This window comes from Tasmannia lanceolata, unplaced genomic scaffold (assembly GCF_043159265.1).
Source record: "Tasmannia lanceolata isolate RefF3 unplaced genomic scaffold, GAP_Taslan_0.1 ptg000037l, whole genome shotgun sequence".
In the NCBI taxonomy this organism is placed as follows: domain Eukaryota; kingdom Viridiplantae; phylum Streptophyta; class Magnoliopsida; order Canellales; family Winteraceae; genus Tasmannia; species Tasmannia lanceolata.
The window spans coordinates 17,664,811-17,676,794 of record NW_027518714.1 but is presented as its reverse complement, the minus strand read 5'-3'; the positions used below and the strand labels follow the sequence as shown (position 1 = coordinate 17,676,794).

The 11,984-nt window shown below is 41.5% G+C and overlaps 1 protein-coding gene across 1 annotated transcript; it reads right to left on the bottom strand.

The window, feature by feature from the left end:
* Positions 1-559: 559 nt before the first annotated feature.
* On the bottom strand, positions 560-11,643 carry LOC143861280 (uncharacterized). Its single transcript, XM_077372220.1, has 4 exons — positions 11,290-11,643; positions 3,164-3,370; positions 2,778-2,969; positions 560-1,078 (listed from the first exon to the last, which is right to left on the bottom strand). Exons 1-4 carry the CDS (start codon positions 11,641-11,643, stop codon positions 560-562), a joined length of 1,272 nt encoding a protein of 423 aa, XP_077228335.1.
* Positions 11,644-11,984: the final 341 nt, after the last annotated feature.

The window sequence follows — 11,984 nt, the reverse complement described above, 5'->3', positions numbered from 1 at the left end:
GTAAGGAAAAACACCCGGGTCAAGATCTGCCCTTGGTCTAACGATTTACGAAAATCGGCTCTCGGAATGGAATCAGGTCCCGGGCTGTGAAGTGATCCTAGCTTATTTTGTCCCGATTGAAGATCCGTAAAGTCAGATCGAGACATAATGACAAAACATATAAATCCATGATAGAGGGGCTCTCACATGGATTTAACACACTAAATTCACCAATCAGGGTATTTTTCAATTTTTCGGATCTAATCATCTCACCAGGTACATCTCTTTATCATTTTGGTTTTTCAGAAAATTTGAGGATGCCTATTTTACCAATGAAATTCTCCGGATCAATATATTAGGTTATTGTTGGTTAAAGTGTAGCAAAATGAGGGTGTCTACAGTAGCTTGTTCAATTTGGAGACTGGTTAATGCTGGGAAGTAACCACTCTTGTGGATGGAGAATCGAAAGGGAGATTTCATTACTTGGGGATAATGATTACATGTCTGCAATATCACAAAGAAAAGAACTAACACATAGATTTATTGGAAGTAAGGAAATGAAAATGAATTACATTCTTGCCTACTGGTAGAATTTCTTCAAATTCGGAATGTGCCAAGTGCGAGGAATGGGATTGCCCTCTAAGTCTTCCAGTTGGTATGATCCCAGCTGGAGAGTGCGGGATACGCGGTAGGGTCCCTCCCATGTGGGAGCCAATTTTCCCGAGTTGCGAGGGTAGTAGACTTCGGATTGTCGCAACACCAAGTCGCCCGTTCTTACTGCTCTCTCTTTCATCCTGGAGTTGTAGTATCGGGCAACCCTGTGTTGATACGTGGCCATCTTGACTCGGGCTTTTTCTCTAGTTTCTTCAACCAGGTCGAGACTGCTCCTTAGGTGGTTGGGATTGGCCCTTTCATTGTATGCTTCAAGCCTCGGAGAGTGGGCTCCAATCTCAATGGGTATGACTGCGTCTACCCCAAAGGCGAGACTAAATGGCAACTCTCCTGTTGTGGTTCTGGGGGTAGTTCGATAGGCCCAGAGGAGATTCAGTAATTCGTCCGCCCATAAGCCCCGGGCGTTTTCTGCGCGTTTCTTCAACCCCTGTAAGAGAGTCTGATTGGTTAACGATCTCCAGAGTAGGATCCGCAACTCAAATTAAAGCCATGAAACAGGTAGCTGGTAAATCAAAATTGGAACTGGCTCAATTCGCAGAGTTAGAAGCCTTTGCACAATTCGCTGCTGATCTTGATCAGTTGGCAAGAGGTCAACGATTACGCGAGTTGCTCAAACAATCTCAATCAGCCCCTCTCACAGTGGAAGAACAAATACTTACTATTTATACTGGGGCGAATGGGTATCTTAATCCGTTAGATATTGGACAGGTAAAGAAATTTCTCGTTCAGTTACGTACCCACTTAAAAACAAACAAACCTCAGTTCTAAGAAATCATATCTTCTACCAAGACATTCACCGAACAAGCAGAAGCCCTTTTGAAGGAAGCTATTCTGGAACAAATGGAACTGTTTATACTTCAGGAACAAACATAAAGAAATTGATCACTCTGAGTACAAGAGGAAAGGAATCGTTGAGAAGTGTTTCCGGTTCGAATCATTCAAAATATCTTTCTTGGCATAGCAATCTACAAAAATAGATGGAAATAAATTGCGTCCAATAGGATTTGAACCTATACCAAAGGTTTAGAAGGCCTCTGTCCTATCCATTAGACAATGGGCGCTTTGCTTTTCATTCTGATTTTCTTCTTTCGCATTCTTGCTTTCCTATCGCCCGTTCCTATAAACGAATTGTATTGTATGTGAGAGATTTTAGGGGATAAAGAAAAGATGCATATCCAAATCAACGATGCACGTATAATAATAATAATAATTAATATGGAGTGGGTAGCGGGAATCGAACCCGCATCCACTTGTCCGTTAGCTTGTGGATGACCGACTGAGGTGAATCGTTGGCCGATACCGAGTTTCCCGCAAAAATCTTTGAACCTTCGGCTCACAAATTGGGTCTCGTTGTCGGTCACAAGGACCTGCGAAATACCAAACCTGCAAATGATATCATGATAGAAGAAGTTTTCCGTTTCTTTGGCAGTAATCTTCTTCACTGCCTTGGCCTCGACCCATTTAGTGAAGTAGTCGATGGAAACGTACATCATTCGGTGTCCCTTGGTTGAGTTAGGAAAAGGTCCTAACAGATCCATTCCCCACATAGCAAAGGGGATCGGATTGGAGATGGGTTTGTAGGGAACTGCAGGGAGACGAGGTATGGTAGCAAACTTCTGGCATTGTTCTCATTTTCTGACAAAGTCAGATGCGTCTTGCTGGAGAGTTGGCCAGAAAAAACCTCGGCGGAGGATCTTGTGAGCCAATACCTTCCCGCCTGAGTGATCGCCACAGATTCCTTCGTGGACTTCTCTCATGGCGAGTTCCGCAGCGGAGGGTCGGAGGCATTTCAATAAAGGCCATGAAAAGGACCGCTTGTACAGCTCCTATCCATCGAAGATGTAATGGGTGGCCTTGGCAACCAGGCGTCGCACTTCCTTTTTATCCGAGGGTACGACACCGTCTTTCAAGTATCGTATTATTGGATCCATCCAACTAGGTTCCTCGTTGAGTTGCAGGATTTCTTCTTTTTCAACACTAGGCTGAGAGAGGATCTCGGTATAGATGTTTCCTGGTTCTAACATTCCGGACGAGGCCATCTTGGAGAGAGCGTCGGCGCGGGTATTTAAGGTCCAGGGAACCTGCACTATCTGGAATTCTTCAAAGGTGGAGATTTCCTTTCTCACCTTTTCTAGATATTTGATCATCCGCTCTTCTTTAGCTTCGCTGAATCCATTTACTTGGCTGACCACCAATTGTGAATCATTGTGGACTCTGATCCGACTAACTCGTAATTCGATGGCGAGAGCTATTCCTGCTATCAAAGCTTCGTATTCTGCCTCGTTATTGGATGCTTTGAAATCTAGGCGTAGGGCGTACTAGCAATAAAATTGTCTAGCCCTGTTATGACTAGGCTGGCACCACTGCTCCCAGGATTGGAGGAGCCATCCACGTACAACATCCATAGTGGATTTTGGCTCTGTTGGCTCAGACTTGCTCCTTCGGCTGGGAGACTTGGTCCTTCGGATTCCTCTATCGGTACCGTACGTTCCACTATAAAATCCGTCAGCACCTGGGACTTGATCGCTGAACGGGGCTTTATTTGGATGTCGAATTTGCCCAATTCAACCGCCCAATTAATTAGACGCCCTGAAGTGTCGGGCTTCTGCAATATCTTCCAGAGAGGTTGGTCAGTAAGTACGGTAACATGATGAGCTTGAAAATATGGACGGAGTTTTCTCGCAGATATGACGACAGCGAAGGCAAAATTTTCAATCTCCTGATATCGAGTTTCAGCGTCATGGAGTACTCTACTAACATAGTGTGGGACCCGATCCCGCGAGAGGGGTGGGGCGCGAGCCGCCACGCCTTCTCTTGGTCTCTCGTACCCACGCGATTGGCGTGTGCATTTTAATTATTGATTTTAATTCATCTTTTATGTGAACTTGGGACCACTAAGGCAATCCGAATTCCACACAAAAGAGACTGACAGAGTCGCCACCTAGATGTGGGATCTAGGACCCATAATTAACCAGAAATCTAGACTCGCTACCTGGTTACAAGAATGGAAGGTATGGGGATTTATCCACCACATGCACCATTCCTGTCCGATAATCGGTCTTCGATTCCAAAAGCCAACTCTTTTAAATTTATTTTAAATGACTCATTCAACTCTCTATTAATGTGCTAACTACGGGACATGCATCCTATGATCTAATTTCAATGTGAATCCTAAATGTGTATCTTGATTTCTTAATTTATCTGGATTCAATCTAAGTGAAAGTTCTCCTAAAATTCTAATTTCATAAAAAAATCCTAAGTGATTTAATTAAGCATTTACAAGAAAATTAATATACAAAACACCACAATTTGTTGTAGTGCCGACTCGCGGTTGGTATGCCATCAGACATCCAAGCTGCCTACGTACCCAAGCCTCATTGGGATCAGAGTCGACGTAGTTCGGTGCACCTAAGCTAAGCTACTTATGCCTAACTCAACTTAGACACCGACCTAGACGGGATTGACTGTTTCAACAGTTTTAGGAGAAGTTATTTAATTCAAGTTGAGGATTTTATTATCTTAGGATTTTATCTAAGATGCTATATGATTCTTATCTAAATGCAAGTTGTTCCTTAGACTAATGCAGGTTAGCCTACATCCTAGTTTACTAGGCTTGTCCTAGGGAAAGATTGGGCGACTAGTGTAACTAGACCTATGACACGGTTGCTATACATAGCAAACGTCCGTGATGAGGCTGGACTCCTAACTCTAGGACTACCTAAAACCTAAGACTCCATTAAACCTAGGACACGACACGACACCAGCGTTCCTAAATTGGCCTCTAATGGTTCTTACGACGGAAACCATAATCCAATGGTTCCGAAAGACACGAGATGAATCGATTTAAGTTCTTGAAGTTAATGAATTTCAGATTTCAAGGATTTTCAGTTTCTGGACATTTAAGGATTACCAATGGCTCTAGGGTTCATCAATTTCGGCCCAGAACAGCATCCAAGGAAGGGAATCGTGCGCTCTTTCCTTGTGCAATTTAATACTTAGGTTATAGCACCTTATTGCTTGGCATATCTCAGGATTTCCGTGGACAGTAACCTCGGAGCCAACAACGTGCTATAGCTTAAATATTCAAATTGTCAAAGATCGGTTGCAATTGGGATACGATTATGAATGCGCTGGCCATTTTTCCAGGGAAATCTAAAGATCCTAAGATTTCTGTTTCAATGGATTAAGGAGTTAAAATGTGACAGAGATTTAAGGTTCTTTAGAGATTTTCAGATGATTTTCAATTAATTTCGGATTTTCAACGAATTTTACCAATTTTAAACATATGAGTGATTTTACAAGTGAAACTGTTGTAAACGAATTCGAAATGAGTTGAAACTTCTACAGCAGCAAGATATGATGAAATGTAGCTTACTGAAAGATTTTTACAGATTTTTACAATAAGCCCATATGTAATTTTGATTTAATAATTAATTAATCAGATTGCAAAAATAACACAGAAACTACTAGAAATAGAAATCAAAATCCAATGAAATTTCTACAGAAATAAGATATAAGTAACTATAGCATGCTGTGAGATTTTCATGAATTTTAGAAACTATTTACTATCAATTTAGAATTTTTCAATTTTCAGCCTAGATTATGAATTAACACTACATCCCATATAACAAAAGGTCCAAAGTACTTGAAACTTTTACAGCAACAAGAAATATAGAATATAAGACTTCTGTAAACATTTTGTGAATTTTAAGGGTGATTTGATGTCAGTAAAAATTTCCCCAAAATCTGATAATTTTCAAAGAAAACATAAAATAACATACCAAAAAAATTCTAAAAATTCTCAACAATTCATGGTAGAATGTATCAGTATCATATTATTTTCCCACAAAATTTCATTAATTTTGGAATTCGTTTAGTATATATTTTATTTTTTTTCGTCGAAAAGATATTTTTGAAGAGTTTTCTATTTTTAAAACACGATTTTCGAGAAAATTACGATTCCGAAAAACGTCCTCCAACCTTGTTCTGATGTGATGAACGCAAAAAAATTTTAAAATTCCAAAAAATAGATCATCCTGAGATGGCTATTTTTTCGAATTTCATAATTACTCAGCCAATATTTTAAATAAATTACCACTCTTCACTCAAATTCTAAAAAACCGTTGATCCAATGTCCGATCCGATCCGATAGTTATTTTACTCTATTTAAGTAGAACATCGTATTAAATTTTGGGACGAAACGGATTTGAAACACTCACGCAGATCATGATTTTTAGCTCACACATTTAATATTGAATTAAAATCATTTAATTGCTTAAAAATCATGCAAAAATCTAAAAAAATACCAAATAATTTCAGAAAAATTCGAGAACAGTGTACCTACCTGTGATACAGTTCCACGCCGAATCCGAGAGCTGCAGAGTCCGAAAAAATCCCGCTGACTTGCGATCCGCTCCGCTTTTCTTCCTCTTTACTTCTTTATTTATTTTTCTTTTTTGAAAAATTCAAACCACTGTGAGGAGAGGGAGTGTGCGAGATAGGGAGGGATTGGCAGAGTAAGAGATTGGTAGAGAGGGTGAGAGGAGGAATAGAGAGAGAGAGAGAGAGAGAGAGAGAGAGAGAGAGAGAGAGCAAAAGAGAGAGATAGAGAAATGAGAGAGAAAAACAGAGTGTTGTGAGACACTCTGTTTTTTCTCCTCGTTCTCTTCTTCTTCTTTTTTTTGTTGTTTTTTTTTTAACAAGGATTAGGAGAGAGAGATAGGGATGAGTATATAGAAAGAGTGAGAGGGAGGTGATGGAGACAAAGGGTGTGAGAGTGAACGAGAGAGAGGTTGACAGAGAGAAACTGAGAGAGAATGAGCAAAGGGTGATGAGAGGGTGATGAGAGGTCTGTTGAGAGGGTGATAGAGGGTGATGAGAGGGTGATCGAGAGAATGAGAGAGTGGGAGAGTGGGGGAGTGGGAGACAAAGAGAGGGTGAGAGGGGTATAGAGAATGTGACAGATTTGAGAGAGTGGGATAAGAAACACAGAGGTTAAAGTGAGAGAGTGAAAGCCAACACCGATCTTTTGCCTTTTTCCTTCTTTCTGTATGTTGGTGGGCTGATGAGGGTGAGAGAGATGAAGAAAGGGAGTGAAAGATGGGTCGAGAGAGATAGATGTAGAGAGGGTGTGAGAAACAAAGCTTGAGGGATCTAGAAAGGAAGATACAGATACCCGACACTCTGTTTTCTTGGTTTTATATATATATATATTTTTTGAAACAAAACAACAGAAACCGATGCTCTGTTTTTCGAGATGGAGGGAGAATGAGAATAAGAGATAGATCCAAACAGAGAGAGAGAGAGGGATAGATGGCTGGAGATACTAGAATGGGAGAGATCCAGAGACGAGGGGGACCGATAGCTAGTATTCTTCTCCAAAACCAAAAAAACAGAGCCTCTGTTTCTTTGTGCGTTTTTTTTTTTTTTTTTTCAAGCTTCTATTCTGCTGGGTTGAAGAGGGTGGGTGAACAGAGTGTGGGAGGAGGAGGGTAAAATGAAAACTGAGAGATGGAGGAGGTGATTATGGGGGTAACTTTTACTTTGTGAGAAACATCAGGAAGATGAAGACCACCATTGTCCTCTCTCGTTTCCTCTCCTCTCCTCCTCGCTGCTGTCGAGGACACGATTCTTCTTTTCTTCTTTAAAATCCAGAGCCTCCCTCCCTTTCTTTCCTGATGATCAATCCCCATCTATGGGAAGGTCCGAATTGATTATAGCAACAAAGACAATTCAATGGAAACAATATTCGGTCACTTTTTGGAAAGCAAAGGATTCGGCCAAAACTTTCCTCAAGACTCCACGCCAGTTTCCCATCTTTGTTTGATGTATCCAAGATTTGATAGATTTGCTGGCTGGAAAAGAGAGGGAGAGTTACTAATTTGATGCTTTCCAAAAAAAACTGCCCAATCGAATTGTCCTACTTGCCCATTTGTGGAGTCACAATGTCAGCAGGTTAGGCTCTCACATTGATTTCACAGGGATAATCTAAACCGTCCATTCTGTAGGCTTCAATGAGAGCTTGTCTATTAAGCTATTTCCATTATACAATCCTAGCCATCCATTCGATGTAAGCCAACCGTACCTCTCAGATCATGTCTGTAAAACGATCAAACTTGTCCAATTTGTAGGCCTCAATATATATGGTATACGCCCCCTCTAAATCAATTTCACGAGATGATCCAAACCATCCATTTCAATGGGCTGCCCTACAAATGATTCGCTATTCTAATTTATTGTCGCAAGCTGATCTTGGCTGTCCAATTGATAGGCTGCAATGTGGATCGGTTACACCACCTCTTAACTCACTCCATATTGTTCAATTGGTGGCCCACAAATCTTTTCCGTTAGATTTCAATATGGATCCCGAAGAATAAGATTGAATTACTTTGGGTGGGCCCCACGCATATTTAGTGGGCCACTCCATTTTAAATCCCTCAACCAAATGCTAGGCCTATTCCTTAGCCGAATTTCCCGTGAGATCCATTCATCGAAATTTTAGGCGGGTCCACCTGTTTCAACTTAGTGAACTCCACTCCATGTTGGGCACACTTATTCCTATAAAATTTGATCGTTAACATCCACGATAAACTCCATAGATAACTCGAATATTTCTTATATGGGCCAACTTTCTCGATCCAATATTTAATCGAAATGCTCAATGCGGGCCCACCACACGGGTCCAAATTTCAATAAATATTCAATGCGGGCCCACCGAATGGGTCCAAATTCTCCCCTGGCTTGGATTCTTTTGAATAACCATTCTCAACACTTAGCGAAAAGAAAAATGCGGAACATTGCGGAAATGATCGGAAAGATTGAGAAAGCCTAAGGGACGGACATGAGAATGGAAAACACTGAAAAAGACTAATAACAAGAACACTAACTTCTTTGTTGATTAAAGCAGAGCAAAATGGGGGTGTCTATACATAGTAAATAGGTTGCTCCGTTTTTCCTACTTAACGAACAAGTACAGAACTTACCGCGGCAGGCCCAACAGCTAGGTACAGGTATAAATCTTCCCCCGGTACCGGTTTTGAGAGTAACAGAAGCGCTTGGGGATATGCCTTTAGTTGGTCGAAGGTCGTCTGACATTCCTCTGTCCATAGAAAGTCTTTCACGCTTCGGAGAGTTTTAAAGAAGGGCAGGCACCTTTCGGCAAATTTAGACATAAACCTGCTGAGGACCGCGATTCTGCCGTGAGTCTTTGTACATCTCTGACTTCCTTCGGTGCTATCATTTCTAAAAGTGCTTTGTAAGCCCAATGGTTTCCACCTTGGCATTCCCATCTTATTTTGATGATTAAAATACACAAGTGATTTATGATCTCTAATGTGTTTGATTGTCTAAGTTGTAGATCACATTGGTGCTAAGACAACATTGCTTGGATTGAGGCCAAGAAGCACTCATTGGACCACTTCATGAAGGCCAAAGACATCAAAATCCAAGACAAATGAAGACTTGAAGAATCCATTGAAGATCAAGTTATATTAGATTGTATTAAGATCCAATCTTAGTTTTAGATTTGAAAGGCATAATTAAGTAAATAAACACACACCCTAAAAATATAAGTGATTGTATTTGTGGAGTTCCAACACCTTGGAACCCTCATAGCAATTAGGGCTGCAACTCGAGCCGGGTAAAACCCGACCCGAAAATAGCCTGGGTCGGGTTCAAGTTTCATGGGTTTCGGGTCGAGCCGGGTTCAGCATTCAAAAGCCCGCATGAATCTCGGGTCGAGCCGGGTTTGAAGGGGCCCGACCCGACCCGACCCGAGTTACATAAGTATGTATATTTTTTTCTATTGTTAGTTAAAAGTTAAAGGGATAATTACATTTACACCCCCTCTAGTTTCTGACACATCCACTTCCACCCCTATAGTTTAAAACGTGACAAATACACCCCTGTAGTTTCAATTTGTTTAAGGTTTGCCCCCTCAGCTGAAGGTTCGTCCATAGATTGAAGGGTTAGGATGATCAGATGGAGCTGATTTTTTGGGCACACCATATCTATGTCAGGACCCATCAAATGAACGCTTTGGATCATCCAAATAATGTAGGCCCCTACCCGAATCTAAACACTACCAAAAAATCATCCAAATAATGTGGGCCCACATTGTTTGGATGATCCAAAGCGTTCATTTGATGGGTCCTGACATAGTTAGGGTGTGCCCAAAAAATCAGCTCCATCGGATCATCCTAACCCTTCAATTTATGGACGAACCTTCAGCTGAGGGGGCAAACCTTAAACAAATTGAAACTACAGGGGTGTATTTGTCACGTTTTAAACTATAGGGGTGGAAGTGGATGTGTCAGAAACTAGAGGGGGTGTAAATGTAATTATCCCAAAGTTAAAAGTGAAAACCCACGCACCCACTGTTACTGTATGTGAGTGTAATTTCTGCTTCTATGAGTTGAGTTGATTCAAGTGTTTGATTCAACATTGTTTGATTGTAATTACAACATTGTTTGATTACAGCATTGTTTGATTCAAGTGTGATGTGAGTGTAATTACATCATTGTTTGATTCAAGTGTAATGTGAGTGTAATTTCTGCTTCTATGAGTTGAGTTGCCTTGCCAAACAAGAATTTTCCTTAAAAATTTGCGTCAACGTGAAAAAACCCGACCCGAACCGAACCGACCCGAGATTTATCATGGGTAGGGCCGGGTTTGGGAATCGTGGGTTTTCCGAAAAAAAACCCGACCCGCCCGACCCGAGTTGCAGCCCTAATAGCAATCCCATCTCGGTGTTAAGTTGGAAGCCCAAAAACATGAAGTGAAAATTTGCTCTTCATAGGCTTCTCGGAACTCCGAGAAATGGTCCAGTAGACTTTTTTCAACTTCTGTGTGTATTCCCGGAACTCCGAGATTTTTTCTCGGAACTCCGAGAAATATTCTCGGAACTCCGAGAACACTACAACGGTCGGAAAAAGAGCCGTTTGGAATTTTGCTGGAATTACCACAATGCCATTGAACGGTCATATTTGGTTTTTCCTATATATATGGGCATTCCAAACATTCAAATCATCAATCCTAACACTCTAAAAACCTACTTGAACATCCTTAGAGTGAATCAAACTTGTTTATGCCTCTCATCATCTAAGATTAGGATTCGGATCTATAGGCTATATTTGTACATCTTCTGCAAAGTTGTAAACCCTTGTGAGAGATTTTTGTTCTTTCTTTCGTATTCAAGAAATTGTATTCGGGCGAGTGTTCGGAGAAGCGTAGCCCACTCTCCGTAGTGAGGATTGCCACCAAGGTTAAAGGTGATCGAAATTTGTAATCGGCACCGATCTTCGCCGAAGTTAAGAAGATCTCTTAGTGAAACCATCAACGGGTCTTTGTTGGTGGAGTGGAGTAGGCCTTGCGTTTTGAGGACCGAACCACTTTAAATCTCGGGTGAACTCTCTCTTGAACTCTAGCTCTTTACTTTGCATTGCACCTCTAGATTTAACTTGTGTGCTTGAATTTCATTTTGATCTCTTAATTTTCAATTTAGGTTTGAGTTTTCAAAAGATTAAAACTTGTTAGAAACCTAATTAATTCTCACTCCTCATAGTTGCCGTACTAGGGACCACCCTTGGAATTTCATGCTTTTATTTTTTCGGGATTGGCTTCAATTCCTCGCTGGCTAACCATGAAGCCTAGGAATTTTCCGGTGGTAACCCCAAAAGCACACTTGGCGGGATTCAATTTCATTCGGTTCCGCCGGAGTACGGCGAAGGCCTCTTCAAGGTCGGCGATGTGGTCCTGTGCTTTGAGGCTTTTAACGAGCATGCCGTCGACATATACTTCCATGTTCTTCCCAATTTGTTCGGCAAAAATCTTATTGACGAGGCATTGGTACGTGGCGCCAGCATTTTTGAGGCCAAAGGGCATGACTTCGTAACAAAACAGCCATTGGTCGGTGACGAAGGAAGTTTTTGGAATGTCAGGACCGTACATCTGAATCTGGTTGTACCCGGAGAAGGCATCCATGAAGCTCAGCATCTCATGCCCGGCGGTGGCGTCAATGAGGTGATCGATTCTCGGTAACGGGTAATAATCTTTGGGACATGCTTTATTGAGATCCGTGAAATCTATGCAAATTCACCACTTGCCGTTGGATTTCCTGACCATCACAACGTTGGCAAGCCACTCCGGGTAGCGAATCTCTCTGATAAATTTGGTATCAAGGAGTTTATCTACTTCGAAGTGCTTTTGTCTCTCGGCGGCGAAATTGCGTTTCTTTTGCTTGACCGGCTTAGAGTTTGGATCCACATTCAATTTGTGGACCGCAACATTGGAGGGAATTCCCTGCATATCGGAGGCGGACCAGGCGAAGATATCCG